At 36.5% G+C, this 21,067-nt stretch overlaps 1 protein-coding gene across 9 annotated transcripts in view; it reads right to left on the reverse strand.

Moving 5' to 3' along the window:
* Window positions 1-7,071: 7,071 nt before the first annotated feature.
* LOC129270798 (sperm flagellar protein 2-like) overlaps window positions 7,072-21,067 on the reverse strand; it is a 58,864-nt gene continuing 44,868 nt past the window's right edge. For 5 of the 9 annotated variants that reach the window (XM_064106711.1, XM_064106714.1, XM_064106713.1 and 2 more), the window contains 12 exons: window positions 19,570-19,737; window positions 18,684-18,822; window positions 18,045-18,144; window positions 16,772-16,957; window positions 16,361-16,411; window positions 15,083-15,265; window positions 14,336-14,491; window positions 13,207-13,344; window positions 12,750-12,782; window positions 9,765-9,896; window positions 9,199-9,405; window positions 7,074-8,305 (listed from right to left, as the gene is read on the reverse strand). In XM_064106711.1, coding sequence (XP_063962781.1) covers window positions 8,234-8,305; window positions 9,199-9,405; window positions 9,765-9,896; window positions 12,750-12,782; window positions 13,207-13,344; window positions 14,336-14,491; window positions 15,083-15,265; window positions 16,361-16,411; window positions 16,772-16,957; window positions 18,045-18,144; window positions 18,684-18,822; window positions 19,570-19,737 — 1,565 coding nt within the window. In that variant the 3' untranslated portion in view covers window positions 7,074-8,233. Of the gene's footprint in view, window positions 8,306-9,198; window positions 9,406-9,764; window positions 9,897-12,749; window positions 12,783-13,206; window positions 13,345-14,335; window positions 14,492-15,082; window positions 15,266-16,360; window positions 16,412-16,771; window positions 16,958-18,044; window positions 18,145-18,683; window positions 18,823-19,569; window positions 19,738-21,067 lie in introns of all 9 variants that reach the window. The other 4 variants (XM_064106717.1, XM_064106716.1, XM_064106712.1 and 1 more) reach the window with 2 other exon arrangements.

The following is a 21,067-nucleotide window of genomic DNA, read 5'->3' on the forward strand; positions in this document are numbered from 1 at the left end:
CTTGGCATGTCGTCTTCAAGTAATGCTTTGTATGGTTTAAAACCAAATATGATTATCCATCCATAATCATTAAAAAACAACACAGACAATTAAATGGTTAAGAATAAAGGGCATCCCATCCGACACAAATTGATCGGTGATTAGTTTAGTTCCTTCCGGGTGGATTAGGCGATCGAGGATGGCCTGCTGGCGCGCCTTTGTCATTTTTGTAGTTGACCCTCAACCTAATTAAATGCACCTGAAAATTGTTGTTATTGTTTTTTTAATGATACATGTGCAAAATAACAAATAAAATAACAATAATGATAGAAATCTCGTCAATATTGGTACCCATCCGCATAACCCGAAAAAAATTGTGTTTCAGTTTAAAAAACTGACTTAATCAATTTTTTCACAATGGCAAAACACAATTGCAATTACCATGATTACAGAAAAGTTCGATCTGAATCTCAACGATTCGGTATGAGCTTTTTCTAACATGGTAATTTATAACTGGGACGTCAATTCGTGAACAAAATGTAATTTATGCACTAACACGCACCTGGGTCGTTGCATAATATTTTTAAAGTGATTTTGTCTTTCTTTGACTCCCCCAAGTTAATTATAGGGGCCTTACGTTAGTGTTCTGAAGGTGAATTTATATGTAGGCCTATTACTCCCTCCATCACACACACCCACCCACACAACCACCCACACTCATCACCCTCGCACCCTAGATGTTATGGACTAGAATATTTCAGAGTATATTAACAGTAGAGACCAATCTTAAAGGACAAGTGCACGCCAACAAAAAGCTGATTTGAATAATAAGAGAAAGTCAAACTAACATAAACACTGAAAATTTCATAAAATTTTGATGCAATATAAGAAAGTAAGGACGTTTTAATTTTTCTTAATTTCACCAAAAAGTTATATTTGCACATCCTGGTCGAAATGTAAATGAGGGAACCGATGACATTTGAATTTCCTAAAACAAAATATTAAATATCTTGTTTGGAATCACCACTATAATGTGCAACGCTTAAAATTTGATGGAATTCCTACTGGAAACATTCCACAATTTATATTCATGAAATATAAATAAATTATGAGTGTGTGGTATCATGTAGGCTATCTCATTTGCAAATCAATTGGGATGTGTCTATAACTGTCACGAAAATGAGCGAAACTATAAAATATTACGACTTTATAAAATTTCGAATGCGATTTGATTTTCAGCATTGCGCTTGTATGGTTTTCATTTTCATTTTTTTCAAATAAACTTTTTGCTTGGGTAAACTTTTTGCTGGGGTAAACAAGTTTTGATATCTAACTTTATCTACACTCATAATCAAGTCTGCATGAAATCGTTCCTCTAATTGACACCCATTTTGATTGATTTACATCTAAATTTATGAAAAACAAAGAGTATATATTCTCATAAAGAAATTGGAAAGGGTAGAGATAACGAATGGAAAAGAGAGAGAGAGAGAGAGGGTGGGGGATAGAAGAAGGAAACGTGGATGGCGATGTGAAATGATGTAGATAGAAAAAAAGGTGTTTTAGTTATCACTGTCATTTTTGTAGTTTTATCATTGACATCCATGTACAATTTCATCCAACAAACAGAGCAATGCAACCATTTTTAAATTCTGTTCTTGGAGGGACCTCGTGACCGCATTAAGCCTGTATAATATACCGGCATCCGAAACAATACGTTTTCATACTTTGGAAACAAACGATAAACGCTATTTAGACCACATCATTCAGATGTTAACCAGATCATCTATTCTCCCGTAAACAAAAACCGTCTGCATCGTTTTCGGAACCAAAGAAAATGCAAGAATAACAAACATTGATCGTTTTTCGAAGGTGCGTAAGTTGTTCCAATCCTACATTTTCTAATCAATACCATTAAAACACCTCTACGTTGTGCAGACGATGCGAATAGGGAATCGATATCGTTATATACAATTAATCTTTTATCTATCGGTGAGCGAAGTACGTCACGCGTGGATTGGTTTGTGGATGGAGGGCTGGGGGAATAGACGTTACCATGACGACAATAAACATCGGGTGTCATCTATTCATTGCATGGAGAGGTACAAAAGTCCGCAGGCGCCCCCGTCTCTCTCTCACACAAACTCAACACGTGCACACTCTGTATCATTTTTTTTTCTCCTTTAGCTTTTATCAATATCTATTATCTTTGATTAGGCCTGTATAGGAACGCGATATAATCTTGTGGATAAGCTAAGTTTCTCAGGACTTTCAATCTATTTTTATATCGACTTTTAACAATTTTCTCATGTCATTATTCGGTGTGTACTATCATTAAAGCGTCATGGAGTACTTTAATGTATTCGATGTCAGAAATAACCATCATTCATCATTCCTCAAGAGAAGATCGCTAATTTTTCTTTCACCTTATTAGAAAAAAAAAATTATGTACAAAAGCTTCTTTATATCTATCTCCCCATTCCTATTACTCTTCTAATCATGTCTCATTATATTTACCACTTCATTCACCATCTTCTCTTCCTCCGCCTCATCTCCCTTCTTTTTCATTCACCTCATCTTCTTTCTCTCCTTCTTTTATTGTTCTTCTTCATCTCCTCCCCCTCCTCCTCTTTCTCATCCCCATTCCTTCTTCTTTTCCCCCTCCCTGTATATAAAGGAACATGTTATGATAATACTTTTATGTAAGATCATCAACGCAGGGAAAATTTAGTGTTTTGAATAGAGATTTTAACTGTAATATGCAAACCATATAAATAATCTTTCTAGAAAAGTTTCCAGTCTCCTTACTACAATGCAAATGACACAGGTTATATCTGAACCCACTAGAATTTCACCACATAGCCAGTCAGTAATCGATTTGGTATGTATTTCTGATGCACTTGTTGACAATATTATTAAGTCAGGAGTGCAGTCAGCTGGACTTAGTGATCACTCTGTGATTTTTACTGCAATCAAAGGGAAACATCAATCCCTTTCTCCGAAAATAACTAAATGTCGTTCATTTAAGTACTTTGACAGTGAGAAATTTAAAGATGATGTAAGGAAAGTTGATTGGCATGAGTTTTATTCCTGTGGGACTGACGTTGAAAAATTGTGGCACTACTTTAAAAACATACTCCTGGACATTTGTGACAGGCATGCCCCCGTGATATCAGTGCGGCAAAAACAAAGAGGGGTACCTTGGATAAATGATGATTTTTTGGTGTTAGCACGCGAAAGGGATTATTATCGAAAGCAATTTAGAAAAACAAGATTAATTTATTGGTGGAATAAATTTCAATTTTCCCGTAACAGAGCTAATAACTTGATTAAAAATTTGAAAAAGAAGTATTATCAGGACAAATTTAAGGACTGCGAAAATGACATAAAAAAGAACTGGAACATTTTATCGAAGCTTATACCTAAGAAAAATAAAACCACGAGTCATGATGTTAAATTAACAATTGATAATGATCAAATACCTAACAATGAAATAGCTCACGTTCTAAACAAAGCCTTTAATGAAGTCGGCTCAAGGTTGCAAGCCGCTTCGGGTAATTTCTCGAAAGATTTATTAAAAAATTTACAAACTCTGTTTATTCCAGATTGTGAATTTAAATTTTATGCAATCAAAAAGGAGTATGTTTTGAAAGAACTATTACATATTGATTGTTCGAAAGCGGTCGGAGTAGATGGCATTCACCCTAAGTTTCTTAAGCTGGCAGCAGAGAGTATAGCTGGCCCTTTAACCCATTTATTTAATGCATCTTTACAAACTAGTGTTATTCCAGAAGATTTCAAAACAGCAAGAATTACTCCTGTACATAAGGGAGGATCATTTGATATTGACATTTATAGACCAATTTCTGTGCTTCCAGTCCTGTCCAAAATACTAGAGAGAGCAATACATGATCAATTGTATAAGTACTTAAATGTAAATGATCTACTTGCAAATTGTCAGTCTGGCTTCAGACCGTCTTATTCTACAGCCACTTGTCTAACTGAGATTACAGACTTTTTGTATGATAAAATGGAACGAAAACATGTTACTGGTGGTATTTTCTTGGACTTACGCAAAGCTTTTGATGTTATTCATCACAATTTTATACTTGCAAAACTTAAGTACTATGGTATTACTGGCAATGAATACAACTGGATGGAATCGTATTTAACAGACAGAAGGCAATTTGTAATGATTAACAGTTTTTTTTAAGATAAAATCAGGTGTCCCACAAGGATCTATACTGGGTCCATTGATATTTTGTATTTTTATTAATGACATGTGTAATTTGAAATTGCATGTACATTCTAAAATGTCTCTTTATGCTGATGATACCGCCATTTTTAATCACGGTGAATCAATTAAGGAGGTACAAAAGATGGGGGGCCACTTACATTGACGAGTGGATACCATGCGCGACCAAAAAAAACACGTAAAAAGGATGTCTTTTTCAAGATAGGGCACGTTACGTACGTAACGTGATAAGGGTGTCAAAAACACAAAAATAATGAAAAAAGGGTATCTATTTCGCTAGGAAAGCTACGTGTTTAGGGTCAAATTTGCGGGGATGATTCAAATTCAAATGTTGTATAAAGGATGTCCTTTTTGCCCCAACACTACGTGTTTAGAGTCCCGATTTGCGCGAGGTGAGGAAGATGGGGTCGTACTAAATAACCAAATGGTGTGTAAAAGGTAAACTACGACCGACGGACCCGTGACACAACAATAAAATATCGCTGTACTTGTTAAGGGGTTCATTTCAGGGAATACTTGCCAAGCCCAAGAGTATATTTTTGTTTCCAATACTTTTTAAGGGTAGGGTTTGAGACGCCAGTACTTGTTAAGGGGTGCATTTTCAGAACATGGAAAATACGTGTTTAGGGTGCTCTTCGAGACCCCGTGGTCGCGCATGGTATCCACTCGTTAATGGAAGTGGCCCCCCGGGTTTTGATTCAATAAGTAAATGGCTAGACTTAAATAATATGCATTTACACCCGCAAAAAACAAAAGCCATGGTATTTGGTCAAAAGAAAAAGTGGAGGGGTGCTCATTTGTCAGAGAAATTCAGGAACATACAATTAGAAAATGTAAAAAAGATTAAATACTAAGGTGTCATGCTCGATCCGGGCTTGACTTGGTGCGAACATATTACTAATATCGTTTGTAAAATATCTCGGGCAATAGGTTGTGTAAGGCGGATTAAGCACTTACTGTCCTTTGATATCATGAAGAAGCTGTACTTTTCTATGATTTTACCTTACATTGATTACTGTATTACATCTTGGGGAAGCAGTGCAAAAATACATTTAGATAAGATACAAAAACTTCAAAATAAATATGCCAGAATGCTTTTGAAAAAAAGATTATAATACATCACAAATTTCTTTGTTGCAGTCACTGAAGTGGCAATCAGTAGATCAGCGTATAAAATATCAGTATTGTGTTCTTGTATATAAAATAATGAATGATTTAGTTCCAAATTATTTAAAACCTTTAGTATGTAAACGGCCCGTGAAATACAGGACACGGTTTTCTTTACGATGCCCCCTTCAGCTTCCCAAAGCTAGAATTGAACATAAAAGAAAATCTTTCGCATATGTCGGACCCAAATTATTTAATGCACTTCCTTCAAATTTACAAGTTTGTACCTCCTTGTTAGTTTTTAAAAAATTATGCAAAGCCTTTCATACGAATTGATAAAGAGCGAAATGATATTCCATTGATTTACAATGCTATGTATGTTTAAATTGTCACTTCCCACTCTATATTTTGCTGTTAATTGTTTCTGATGTTAGATATTTTGTATTTTTGATGTTGTTTGTTGTTGTTGTTCATAGTTATCTTGACATGTATTTTAAACTGCAGGGCGCCTTTGTAAAGCAGTTTTAAGAACTGAACAGGCCTACCCTGCAGTATAAAATAAATAAAACAAAATAAATAAATAAATACCGAAGTGTGACGTCATATCAATTTTCACTTTTTGCATATCAGCGTTTTTTTTATATACCATCTTGGTAGAGAATGATGAAGAACCCCCACAACCCAAATTTATTGAGAATCGGTCCATTTGGGGCCTTAGATATGACCTCATGAATTCATAATTAGCCCCATTGAAGTCAATGTATTAATGGACTGATTCCCAACAAATTTTGGAAGTGGGGGTTTTTCTTCATGCTCTACCAAAATATGGTATCAAAAACGCTGAAACGCTAAAAAAGTTTGTTGTAACGTCATCATTTCAGTACTCTATTTTTCTATCAAATCAAGAAACAAGTCTATGACAATATCTACAATGGTAAATAATCCGAGAAAGTATGACGAGACAAATTGTTGCTTGAGCAAACGTTGGTCACCAAAACATGATAAGGTCTATTCATTTCTTGCTTGCACCCAGTAAGTTGGTTAGATCATATATTCAATCTAAATAGACAGAAAATATCTTGAATCCAGCAAGATTTGAACCCGTCATTGTACTAATTGTCGGTCAGAGACACTACCACCAGGCCGTCACTGGTCCATGGCACAGTGACAATTAAAAACAGAACAAATAAATCTGATTTTATGCTGACTTGTTTGTAGTCTGCCATGGACACCACAAAACCAGTAATACACATCAAAATAAATCATATCATCACATATTCAGCATTACACATCACATAGACATAAAGGCCCAAATTCACAAAGGTGGTTTTTAAATTTGAACCCATGGTTCATGCAGATTTCCTGAATAAATTATGCTCATTTACCCCGTATATTAAAAAATGTCCAATGCTGATGCGCGATTTTGTCACAGTGTGCCAAATTGACGACTGTTGCCATGGTTAAGTACGCTTTTTTATTCATGAGTCCACTGTTTGAAGAGTGGACTCATTAATTCAAAAGAGTGGACTCATGGATAACCCCGGCAACAGGTGCACTGTGACAAAAGCACTGATCAGCATTGGAATTTTTTAATATACGCCGTAAATAAGCATAATTTATGCAGGAAATCTGCATAAACCATGGGTTCAAACGATGATTTAAAAAACTACCTTTGTGAATTTGGGCTAAAATCTTTGAACAAAGTTACAAAAGAAACCATGGACCTTTTTTTTCATCAAGTCAATAGATTACTCTCACTTTTATTTACAGTTGAAACAAATAAGTGCATAATAGAAATTGCAATGAAATATATGAATACAAATATAATCAAGGTTATTTTAAGTACAAATTTCATACTTATGTGTCAAGGAATTATCAGGATGGAATCAAAGTCGACAGCACAAATCAATTATATCCAAATGGTTTAACTTATGCTACATCAAGTTACACAACTTCAGAATCATATAAAGGCATCTTTTACTGAAACCAATACATAATGGACGGGATACATGGCTTCAAATAAATACTAAATTATAAATCTTGAAATAAGAGACTACAAAAGCTGATAACAAATAAGTAATACATAATATATCTTTAACTCCTTTGAAGTATGAAGTAATATTTTATTCATTTATATACACAGAATAAATTGAAAAAGTAGTCAATTCATTTCAAGGCTGTAATCAAGTGACATCACACACATGTATTTACAATAGGGGTCTAACTCAAGAAAACATTTTCAAGAATTGTGATACATTATAGATGCAGTTGTCTTTGCAAGAAAAGTTCAGAATGACTTCCCTTTCATCAAAGGAAAAATATCATGCCTATATCAAATACTATGTGTGATTTCAAGTTTGTTGTTGGTGTTAGTATTAGAAGCACAATTCAGGTTGCCATACCGAGCTTTAACACCAAATGTGAGTTTACAAAAAAATGATCCAAGTCACATTATTGATACTGCAACACCTAAACAGACTGATCCAAGAACCACATTCATTTAAAGTTTGGTGCTATGTTGACATAAGAATCAATCCCAACACCAAAACCAAAAGGTCAACACCAAACTTGATATCACCCAATTCCCAGATACCCTTGTGTATTGTCTTTCTACGGACGATGGCTTTGATCAGGCTTTCTTTCATTCTGTACCAAGTCATTGACAGTGGATTCAGAATGAAGCAAATCTTATGAAAGGCTCTGAGCTTCTGTTACCAGTAGAATCATGGCATCAGGACCTGAGAGCATTTCATGAAAGTTACGAGAGTGACTTTCACTAACTAATTTGCTCTGAGCCAATCAGACGCAAGGATTTACAGTAGCTTATAACAGTAGTCAGTGGAAAATCAATGACTATTTGTTTCATGGAATGCTCCCAAGGTGTGGTTGTACCTAGGACATGATGCTTTGGGCGTCGTTGTCTGAAGGTAGGACAGCTGGAGCGGTGAAAACAGAGCTGAAATCCTGAACAAGGGAAAGAGAGAAGGAAAGGGGGTTTAGGTACATGCCAGTACTTGCAGCAAACAATTATTTCATTAAAAAAAAATATTTGAAATAAAGGTTAATTTGTCATCATCATAGATATAGTGGCAGTACATTTGTATAACAAACTCTTGGTTAATACATGAAATCTAAGCTGCATATGATCACACAGACATTACAAACTTTTGATTAGCTTTTTACGACTATTGATCTGTAACAGCATTGGGCACAATTGGTGGCATGTCATGGCCTAGTGGTTCCGACTCTCGTCTTTCAATCGGGGGGTCGTGGGTTTGAATGCAAGCCATGGTGCGTTTTCCTTCAGCAAGATAATTATTCCAATTGTGCTGCACTCAATCCACGTGAGGTGAATGGGTAACTGCCACGGTTAATTAATTAGCTCCATTGGGAGCATTCTAGCCAGTCCCCATTGAGGCACACACAATAATAATAATAATATAGAGTATTTCTAAAGCGCCAAATCCACATTGATTATGTGCTCAAGGCGCTGAAATATACTTGGTATATTACTATTACCCCGGCTGAAGCTGAGCGGCCATATAGGCGCTAAAGCGTTCAAGGAATAAATCCTGCCGGGTACCCATTCACCTCACCTGGGTCGAGTGCAGCACAATGTGGATAAATTTCTTGCCGAAGGAAATTACGCCATGGCTGGGATTCGAACCCACGACCCTCTGTTTCAAAGTCCGGAGACTAATCCACTGGGCCACAACGCTCCATGCTGACAAATGCTGACAACCAAAAGGTTCATTGATATTGCATAAGATTAGAACGCTAACAAAACTATGTAGGTACATGTAGGTAAAAAAGGGAAGCTAAGTTCTCTTTCATAATTAAGTTCCTCTGATACTTACCGGTGCCTTGTATCGGTGGCAGAGTGAGAGGCAATCTTGGATGATGGGGTGCTGGATCAGGGTGTAGAAGGGTACCGGCTCCAGCTCCTCGGAGCCGAGCTCCCGGTAGACGGCCGCCAGACGCTCCTGGCTGAAGGTATCCTCCGGGTCAGAGGTCACGCTGAAGCGGTGGCTGTCACCAAGCGAGGGCTGCCCGTGGTGGAGCACCTAGACAATTGAAGTGGGAAATATTTCAGTAAATTCAGACTAAGTGAATTTGATAGATAAAGGAAAATGTTATTTCAACAACGAATAAATCAATGAAATAATCTCCTCCCCCTTCCCCTTCTCCTCCTCCGTATTCTGCTCAATTTTTCTCCTTCTTCTTCACCTCCTCCTCCTAACTTAAATGTATTCTTAAGATATGTAGAGATATTTTTGTATTTCAGTGCCAATGTATGCCATAATCTAGGGGCTGCAAATATATCACCTCCTTTGCAGCTACCAGTCTTTCAGTTTGAACAATGTTTATTTTGCAAGGCAATGTTTCTCTTAAGTCGTTTTAAGCAGGGTACTATTAGACTTACCCGGACAAGTGCACCGAGAGGGACAGTGGCAGTCACTGCGGAGACTGGAACCCCTTCTTCGGGTGGGCCAAGGCTAGGTTCAATGTGCCTTGGACCGAGAATCAGATCTTCACCAGTCAGGGTCTCTACAACCTATGGTAGTCAAGGTAAATGACAAGGGATGGAGAGTGACAAGTAAAAATCATAGATGCTTCCTACATTGTGTTTTGGGGTCTGAGGGTAAATACCTTGCATGAATGATCACACCAACAGTTTCTTAATCTCTTCTTTCCTCTTTAAATCAACATATACAATGACCACCTTATCACCAAGGGAGAATTCCATGAAACAAAATATTTGTTAAAAGTTACCAAAATCCTTACATCAGATTGGCTCAGGGCAAATTTCTATCTGTTTCATGAAAGACATCCCTAATCAAGACATTCCTCATCATGTATATGATTTTATTTTGGCAAAATTTCCCAACTTTGCTTTCACTCAAACACAAGACACTATACCTTGTAATTATAACAACATTCTTGAGGATCTCTGTGATAATAATACCGGGTACTAATAATGTTAGTGCTGAATCCACTCTGTAGAGTGCTCAAGGCACATAGAAAATCAATAAATAGGCAAAAAATGGGTTCTGAGAAATTTTTGAAAGACACAACAGAGATACAAATTTTTATGTTTTCAGGAGGGCTTTTCTACAAAGTGGAGCAAGCTCATGTATGAATTTTATCAAAAGTAGGCTATTTTTGTAGTCATTAGTAATTTTGAATAGGATCCTGAGATGACTGAAAACATGAGGAAAACACATTTTCAACTGGCAAATATCAATGAATGGACTCAAATGGAATGTTACTGATGCAAATGAGGAAATGAGATATTGTTGACTAAGGTCTGTGAAGGCATTGTGTGACATTACTCGGTGATTAAAGCTCAACATTCTGTGTACAAAGTCAATGGGATGACAAGTATCAGTAAAAATATCAAAAAGGGCAAGAGATACTTTTTGGTTGCAAGACAATAAAGATCTGTGGACCAATCAGATTTTAAATTAAATGAGCACAAATCAAGTTTTATCCAATGATTGTAAAGGCAAGAGTCATTTTTTCGTGTTTGCAAGACAACATACATGTAAAACAGGACTTATCGCATTTGAAATTAAGTGAGCACACAGCAAGTTTTGTCCAATGATGCAAGGATGAAGTCATGATGTATACAGTGAATGAAATAACTCTCCAAATGACTCTCTCAGAAGGTCAATCTGCTACCAGTTTTTCACAATATCATAAAGAAGGTTATGAGTTATGAGATGAAAATGCATCCAAGTACATGTACTCTGCTTAAAACAAATGGTACTGAATGAAGACATGCACGCTTAATTTTTTTTTACTTGCAATTATCAAGAGCAAATGAAGAATGAACAAGATAAAATAAAATGAAGGCAAATGGAAGCTGAGGGTTAGAAATGCTACATAAATTCTGAGCTCTGAATGGCTGGAAGAATAAAGATGAACCTCAGCTAAGTATGTGTAAGTTGTTTTGCTAAAATGATTTGAGTGTGCACACGAATTCTTTCTGCAAAGAACTGGGTCTCCTAATTTCATATATGTCGCTTCAAGCATGTGCGAATGTGTAAAGTTTCTTATGAAAGTTTCTTTATATGCAGTTGAGAAATATGCACCAAGATGAAAAGTATTGTTTGGGCCGGGCCCTCTTAATTATTCAATAAATGCTGGATGATCATGCATGGTGTGATGACGGAACGAGGTGACTGTGAGCATGTGCCTGAAATGTGAAAACAGTTCATGAAATTCAAGTATAATAGTTCCACAAAGATGAAAATGGATGACAGGGTCATTCTAAAAAAATATGTCACAATTCTTTGGCCTGTATTCTGAAGTCGGGTATAAAGTTGTGGTTTAAGTATGGATAGCCAATTGTTACATAAATCACTAACAGTAGAGATATCATATTTCAGCTCATTTGGCTCTCAAATCATTCATAATTGTCTAGGAAGTACAAATATATGATTGTCTTCACCATCAATGAATCAGGAAAGAGCACAGTAAACATAAGAAACATACAACTTAATAAAAATTTTGACACTTTTGGCTTCCCATAATTTTAGCACAGAGTTAGACCATGGTCTAAGTTAAACCTGACTTCAGAATACGGGCCATTGTCTCTACAATCCCTTGGCCCACAGCTAAGCGTCCTTGCAATTTTTCTGTGACACTTGTCAGGACAATATCACTGGCTGTACACTGCATTTGTGGTTGGTGGACAGCAATTTGTGGAATGCACAAACTGTAGTTTGTTAGCATCCATAATATTACAAAAACATTAGTGTTGGGCAGTTTGTCTTATTTGCGCTGTCATCTGGATGGACCTGAAGGTTGTGCTTTGTTGTGGGGCTAAGATGGTTGAGACATACATTTCATGAATTTTGACATGTTTTTTCTTTAGGATGACCCAATCTAATTAAGATCCCACCACCAAGATGTACACATGCAATGGAGAGTGAATAGATAGCATAGAGCATCAAAGAGTGACATCATCAGTTTTCTTTTCGTGCATCTCTGTATTTTGATGACCATATTTCAGTAGAGCATGATGAAAATCCTCCACATGCCACATTTGTTATGAATCAGTTCATGGTGGCCGAAGGTATGGCTAAATGAATACCCCATAGGCCCCATTATAATCAGTGTATAACTGGAATGGTTCATAGCTGTTTGGTACCAGGCAAATTTACACAAATTTCAATAGGATTAAGTAGGCATTCATATGGCTACATCTTGGGTCCAAACAGACTGATTCCCACAAAATTTGTAGTTTTTGGTGGTGTTTCATCATTTCCTGCCAAATTATGGTAAAAAAAACCCAAAACAGTGAAATGCAAAGACATTTTTTGTGTGACATCATTGCTTTGAGTACTCAGATGCATGCATGTGAGAGAAACCAATGACATGAAAAAACCCATGCAAATGATACCTTTCCATGCTGATTAACAATTGCTTGTTGCATCTACGTGAGAAAGAATTAAAGCATAAAATACACATGACTTGCTTCATACAATAATAAAAATAAATTTACACACTTCAAGATTAATGACTTTTTTAGGTTCCTTTTTTTCAAGAGGGAGATTATTCTTTTAAAAACAAAGCCACAATATTTATTCATCCAAAAATATGGACTTTCCATTGTACCCCTCTCCTCATAATAATTTGGATGTCTTTGTACATGTTAATAGTCAATCAATAGGAAAATAAGTAGACACATGTAAGTGTTTCATAAAGCTCTTTGTAAGATATAGGACAAATAATGAATAATAAAATAAGAATATACGGAACCCTGTACAACCCATACATACTGATAAATAAGAAACCCCTAAGAAGACAAAACATGATGTTAGTGTACAGATATTAGCTTGGCTATATGTCAGGCATACCTCTTTCATGGTCTCGATGTCCCTCTTGGTAGGTTCAACCTCCACCGGTTTCGGGCGGGGCATGTGCTTGCCGGAAGCCACGCTGAGCGCTCGGAAGAAACCATTCAGGTAGTTGGCATCGATGCTGAAGTATAGCAGCTAGACAGAAAACAAATGGGTAGATATCTAAATCAAGTAAAAACCTTTAAGTGGAGGATAGGGGTGGGGGAGCTTTTAAATTTGAATTTCAATTTTTTTTCTTGCAGGGTCTAATGCCCATTGGCATCGAAAGAGGTTTCAATTGTACCATGGTACTAAACCATGCACTATGCAGATTTTTGTACAAACTTATACTTTATTTCGTTGCATACAAAAAGCCCAATTTTAAATGCACACTTTTGGCAAAGGTCGCTAAATTCATGCCCGACAATGCAAGAAATATGGACCAATGGATACCTCTCTTGAGAATAAGGGCCATTTAGTTTAATTCTCATTTAGTCTCATGACCAGGGCCCCGTCGTACAAAGAGTTATGATTGATCAAATCAATCTCAACTGTATTGCTCCTGCCACAATATCTCCAGGCTTAATTACCTGTAAAGGCCACCGCACACCTTACAAATGGTCCACGATCCGATTTGGGAACAAATCGCATTTTGCTCTTTTTTTTTTAATGTGAATGAAAAGTATATTTTTATTTGAGGTTCAAATTAACTGAAAGAATAGTAATATAACAATTTTGAATGATTGCAAGCCTTTGTTTTGGAGTAAAGGCCAAATTAGTTTCAAATCATAGCCAATCTTCAACTGCTATGACATCAATACGACTAGATATTAAATTCGCTTTTATTCTAATAAGGATGATAGCATAGTCACAGATTTGAATACAGGTATTCGTACGATGATTTGGAACATTTTACAGTAAGATATTTCATGTCTCAACATTAGCTTCAGATTATACTATGTTTTATTCCAAAATCGGATTGCAGACTAATCGTAAGGTGTGCGGTGTCTTTAAGATGTAGGGTCAGACCAATTGGTTGTCGATGAACTAGGATTACACAATTGTGGGATGAAAGGAAACAGGAAGAAGACAAAGTATGTGTACACCAATCAGCAAGTTACTGATTCAGAGACCCACTACATCTTACCATGTTGGTGTAATCCAAGACAGGAGGAATGGCGTTGCTATCGGCAAAGATATCAAAGAAGAGACGTTGGATGTACACAGTGCGGTTGTATGGGCGTGGTTCCGTGGAATCCTCTGGGCTCACGGCCCTGTGCTCGTAACTATACCATAGGGGCACCTAAACGTGGACAAGATAAAGCATTTTCAATTAGGATAATTTAATTTGGGTGTGCATTTGGTAATGCATAATTTCCAAAGGTTGTTAAAAAGCTTGCCAGAGGCTTGCTAGTCATAGCACCAACTAATCCCTGTACACTGGAAGCAGAGTATTCTAGTCTATTCATTATTAAAATGTATTAAAAGGGATACCTTGTTACTACATACAGGAAATAAAATAAATAAATTTGAATCCCTTCAATAGTAAAGAGGCCTATTTATTGCTTAATTATTAAGAAAAAAAATTGAGAAAATTTAAGGTCCCGTATGTAGAGGTGTTGTAGTCTTGTTAAAAAACAACATCAAATCATCAATCCCAATCTGCCTACATTGTTAAGGGTACTGAGATATGACATGTAGAGGGCACTTCATAATTGGTCAGGGGGGTTGGGCATTTGACTTGATCAATGCTGTGATAATTTCAAAAGCATCAGTCAAATTTAGTAATAGGTTGAGTGAATTAATAATTAATGCCTTGGCTCTGGGAACCATGTCATCCCAGTGCAAAGTCTACGGAAATTCGAACAATTCAGTAGTCGACGGGTTAACTCACCTGTTCAAACTGTTCTCTGGTGACGGTGCCCGAGTTGAGGGCGTCGGCCTTCTTGAACTCCTCCAAGGTCTCCAGGAGCTGGGCCTGAGAGGGTTGGAGCCAAGGCTGACAGGACTGGAGCAGGAATGTCTTCCAATCGATGTACTCCGAGTCTGGAGACAGTTGAGCCGCTAGGGTCTCCAGCTGAAGAAATGGAGAAAAGGGTGGAGGCTAAGGTAATCTAGCATCTTACAATACTCGTCAGAGTGATCTCATTCGCCTCCCTCAAGTTCGAACTTATGTTGTTTCTAATTCTTTCAAAAAGAATTTCCAAAAACTATGGAATAAACTTCCCCAATGACATTAAAAACAGCTCCACTATTTCCAGATTCAAAAAGTTGTGCAGGGCAATGTTAACCTCTTAACCTCCCTGAATTACATATGTCCTTTATATAGATAAAGAGTATTTTTATAGATAAGTTATGTTTGTAGTTTTGATAATTGTTGATATTTTTGTTACCTGATGGCCCCTTTTTATAAGCCTTGCTTCTCCGGGGTCACCTTACCATCATTGTCTTGTATTTTCCCTTAATTTTGTTGTCAATTTGTAATGTTTTTGTATTTGATGGTTAAACAATAAATTGAATTGAATAGCATTTCAACTACAGCTGATACCTGGGTTCCGTTTCATAAAGACTTGTTATAGTATTACAAATGCACAGTGTCTTTAACAAATTTACCATCAGCCAATTAGATAGAAGGATTTCAGTAGCTTTTAACTGTTAATGCAAATTTGTTATTATAAGAGGTTTCATGAAACGGGCCCCTGATCTTTGTAGATTGAAATTTTAATCTTTAGCAGATTCAAATTCTAATTCTTAATTCACAACTGACTGGTAAATTCAATACTTTTCAAAGTTTGATAGGTTATTAAAATATAGTCCCGTTATTTTTAAACAGGAAAATTGGGGATTTGCCATTTAGCATAAGAAAGGGTCACCAGTCAGGCATAACTTACAAACAGAAAAAATGGCCCCAAGACACAATAAATCAACAGATACCAAAGAAATTGCTTTCAAAATCTAAACATGCACAGACTCTGTCAGGGATGTAGTCAAGTCTATTACTTCCCAAGTCAAGACGCTGCTGGAGAAAACCTAAACCTTCTCCCAAAGACTTTGAAAATGTGATTCGGGCCGAGGCCAAGCCTGGCAAAATCTTGCCTCGAGGCTGGCCTTGACAACAACTCTGGTATTACTGTATTTGAATACAATGATGAATTAATGAATAAATGGTTACCTGTGCAATACTGATGTTCATCCATCCGTCAGGTAAAGCTTCCATTCCGTGCTGTGAAAGTTTAAAAATTTAAGAAAATAAAGAGAAATAAAATCATTACAATGTGAGCACAGCGTTATTAAAATGCTGTGGAATGACAATTACATAGACATTCTTTAGGAGTGGACTGTTTTCATTTAGCCTGTTGCCTATTGGAAATGAATGGTGTTTTGATCATCACTTTCATCATCTTCATCATCCCCATCCTCATCATCATTATCATCATTATAATCATCATCATCATCATCGCCATCACAACCATCACCACCATCATTCTCATCATCATCATCATCATCATCATCATCACCATCATCATCATCATCATCACCACCATCACCAGCATCATCACCATCTTCATCATCATAAGCTTACAGTCAATGCCGTCAGATCACAGAGTGTGTCAATGAAGCCCTTGGCCGATATGAACCCAGAGGGTGCCGACTTGATGAACTGCGCTTGAAGGTTGATGATCTGCTCGACTGCGAAGGTATCTGCCTGAGCTAGTTCTATCGGATCAGGGCGGGGCGGAGGGCTAGGGGTACGATACACCTTCACCAACTGTAGGAAAGGATAGGAAAGGCTTATTTACTCATCAAGAAATTGTTCCATGGGGACAAATTTAACTCTAGGAGAAGAGGCTTTCACTTTTGAAGTTCCATCTCTCTGGAATGCTCTTCGACTAAGGATCCGACCAACAGAATTGCTCAAATCATTCAACAGGTGTCTAAAATCCTGTTTCATCCTATTTTTGTTAAATATTGTCAGATAATTGCAGAAGCACAAATTCACAAAAGCACACTCCATTGCCTTCTAAGTACCCATTTCCTTTATTTGTAATTCCTTACTCCTTTTCAACTCTATTGTCCCTCAGCAACTCAGAATAGTCACACTATCATGATGGTGTATAATGGTTCCATGACATTTGCTCCGGCGACAATTGCTCTGCTCTAAATCCCACACACTAATCGAATGGCCAATTCAACCCTGGATTTAACACTATACCCTACCCTAACCCTAACATAAAACCCTATTGCAACCCTAACCCCGACCCTACATCTTAGACGAGATTAAGCCCCGAGCTATTGTCGCAAGAGCAAATGTTGTGCCACAGTGCATTATATATACATGCAGACCTGCCAACCTTCTACAACCAAAAAATTTATTCTTATAAGGAAAAAGAAGTATTTCTGACAAAAAAAGAGTATTTTAAAAAATATGTGTCAGCGTAACAATCGCCAGCCTGTTGTAGTGAGATCGGTGAAAAAACATGTGAAATAACTCTACTTGAAAACTTGAAAATTCACCCTTTTAAACATATGCTCGTGGGCAAGAATTTACTTGTTCTTTTCATGCAACAAGTTACTGGCATGACAGTGTTTTTTACCGGTCTAGGACTGTCGGACCGGCCCTAGTGTCACGCGCTGTGTATAATACATACTCCATGATCAGAAATTTTAAAAAAGTAACAAATCATACAAAAGGAGTTTTGGTGTATTTATAGCAAAAAAGAGGAACAAATACTCTAAAAAGGGAACGGTTGGCATGTATGTACATGTACTCTATTATTCATTATTGATAATGACAAAGTTACAATAGTTGCAATTGTTTATGAAATATGCCCCAGGAATAGTCTTGATCTTCATACCTTGTTGATAGCAAAGTCGTCTTGGAAGACAACAAGTTCTGGTTGAATCTTGGCTCTCTCCTCAATGCACTCTCCGAGGTACTGGCAAACAACATTGATACTATGATAAAATAGAAAACAATATCAAAATATGATTATTGTTATCAACATGGTAATAATCATGTTTATGATTACAATTTCAAATTCAAATTCATTCATTTTGCAACTCTAAAAACATATAAGATACAGTACATCGAGATCAAATCAAATCAATAACCTTTATAATTATGATGAGTATTGTTATTATGATCATCATAATCATCATCATCACTATTACTGTGATGCTTATCAGTATCCTTCTTTTTTATACAAAGATGAATATGAATATTCCATGGTTGGAAGTATTTTACATGTTCATGAATATTCATATGAGGATGACTATGAATATTCCTATGGTCAAGAACACTTCCATGTTATATTCCTATCATTGAAGACACTTTACATACCATGCATATTCATATCAAGATGACTTTGAATAATCCTATGGTTAAAGAACACTTGACAATTTCATAAATATTCATATAAATGAGTAGAAACATGTTAATGAATATTCATATCAAGGTGAGTTGACATGTAAGCTTGATTGTGATTGGTCCATACCTATCCATCTCTTGGATAAACCTTGATCCCAGCCAATTATCCATGTCTTTATATGCCTCCTCTGCCTTGGCTTTCAGCTCCTGTAAGACTTGGATAGCATGGACCTTGATCAATTCCATCCTTGTCTTCAAACTTGATTCTGAAAGAATATAAAACATGCCACGAATATTAATCATATGCATCACACTCCAGTTCGGAATAGAGCATTCCATATTTTGTGGATTGGCCCAATGACCTTCGACCCAGAGCCTTTATAACATAAATCCCAAACTGTAAAGAAATCTACAAGTGCCTTGTTTGGTTGCCTCAGTATGTTTCATTCCATGTTACATAATGTTTAAAGGAAAACAATCATTAACATCCCTAACTTGACACTAATTTGTGAATGTTTATAACGGAGTCAAGAGCATAGTCATTCCCTTTGAAAGACATTCAATTTTCATCCGCTTTGAAGGAACCTCAAAATGTTGAATATTAGCAAAACTATTAAGTTGGAATCACCGACAGGCCTAGAAATTCAGAATAATCTCATTTGGAGTGTCTAGAAAAAACTTTAAAAATGTCCCCTGACAGAAACATCCAAATACTCTTAATTTCAATCAATTTCAGTTGTGCTGTTAAGTTAGTGAACCCCATCACAGAATGCGCTCCTTCATGCTAAGTGTTGAATGTAGACAACAACACTACAATGTTCCGCAAGCCCAGAGAAACAAACTTTATTGAATATGGTATCTTATCACCTGACTTTACAATATCTAAAACATGGCAGAACTTGAACACTTGAAATATGTTCATTGTCTGGTGAGGTTCACTAACTTATGTGCACTGTATAGCTGGATAAAATGACATAAATTGTTAATGACCGCTAACATATCTTCCGTCTTACCTTCATGAGCAATTGCCCCCACATACTCTGCCTTCATCCTATCCTTCAACTCCCTCTTAGCCTTCTCCTCAGGGGTGTCTTCTACCGGTGGAGGGGTGGGAGGGGGAGTGGGCGTGGCCGTCTTCTTACCCTTCTTGGGGGACTTCTTACCCCCTGGGGTTTTCTTGCCTGTAAAATAAAAAAAAGTACACAATCAAACATTTCTGGTTGAATAGACTAATAAACCTTCTTCTAAAAAGTGTCTTCTATCTGAGAAGGGTAGGAGGGGGGGGCGTTGCAGTCTTCTTACCCTTCTTGGGAGACTTCTTACCCCCTGGGGGATTTTTTGCCTGTATAAACACAATAAAAGCAAAGTTAAGTAATATGCTAACAACATTTTCAGTTGAAAAGACAGACTTCTTAAAAAAGTGTCTTCTTTCTGAGAAGGGGTGGGAGGGAAAGTGGGCGTGGCAGTCTTCTTGTCCTTCTTAGGAGACCTCTCACCCCTTGGGCTTTTCTTGCCTTTAAAACCACAATGAAAAAATATTTCAAACAAAATCAAATGAGTCAATGTCAAGAATAGACAAGATCAAAAATAAGTGTGTGACTTTGAGTACTATTTTACTGTTCCTATCAAAATAAGCTGAATTTATCAAATAATGTCTGCCTCAAGTGCTAGTTACATAAACAATTTTTTCAACCAGGCCTATCACTTTGTATTAAAAACATTGAGTTTGCAGGAGATATTAACAATATTGTTTCACTGACTGACCAAAATTTTAGATTTTAGATTAGATTTAGATTTGGATTTGATAGCATTTATTTCATTCATCATAAAAACAAATACAAGGCACATACAAAGTTTACATAAATTACATGGGAAAATTGCAATGATAATGATAAAATCTGGGAAACAGTTGAATAAAGTACATGATTTATAAATGAATGAGGAGGCAACTAGAAAGGGAAAGCCTTATTAGCGCTGCCACCTTTACAAAATCTGGAAACTGAATATATATATATGATATTGTAAAATACATGATGTGATGAATACTGAATACCAGATATAAACATTGAACAAATTGAGGTCTTTATAGATGGTTAGTCATTTTATACAGATGGTCACTAAAGCAGGTTTTAGTACTGTTATATTCTTATTTGATGATTTTTAATGGACAGGTTCTTATAATACATGTTTCAACAAGGAATGCTATTCAAGGGAAACCAAACTTGAGGTCTTTATACAAATGGTCCTCCTATAGAGGTTTATAGTGCTTTTGATACTGTGAATACGTCTATTTTGTTGAATAAATTGAAGAATATTGGTTTAAGTGATTTGTCTTTAGCATGGTTTGATTCGTATTTAAATAACAGAAAACAATATGTTGCGATAAAAAATGCTAAATCAAATGATCGATGTATTTCCCTTGGAGTTCCACAAGGATCTATATTAGGTCCCTTACTTTTTTTGATTTACATTGATGATATGTTAAAAGTTTTGAATCATGGAAATTTAGTA

The sequence above is a fragment of the Lytechinus pictus genome, chromosome 11, assembly GCF_037042905.1.
Source record: "Lytechinus pictus isolate F3 Inbred chromosome 11, Lp3.0, whole genome shotgun sequence".
Lineage (NCBI taxonomy): Eukaryota > Metazoa > Echinodermata > Echinoidea > Temnopleuroida > Toxopneustidae > Lytechinus > Lytechinus pictus.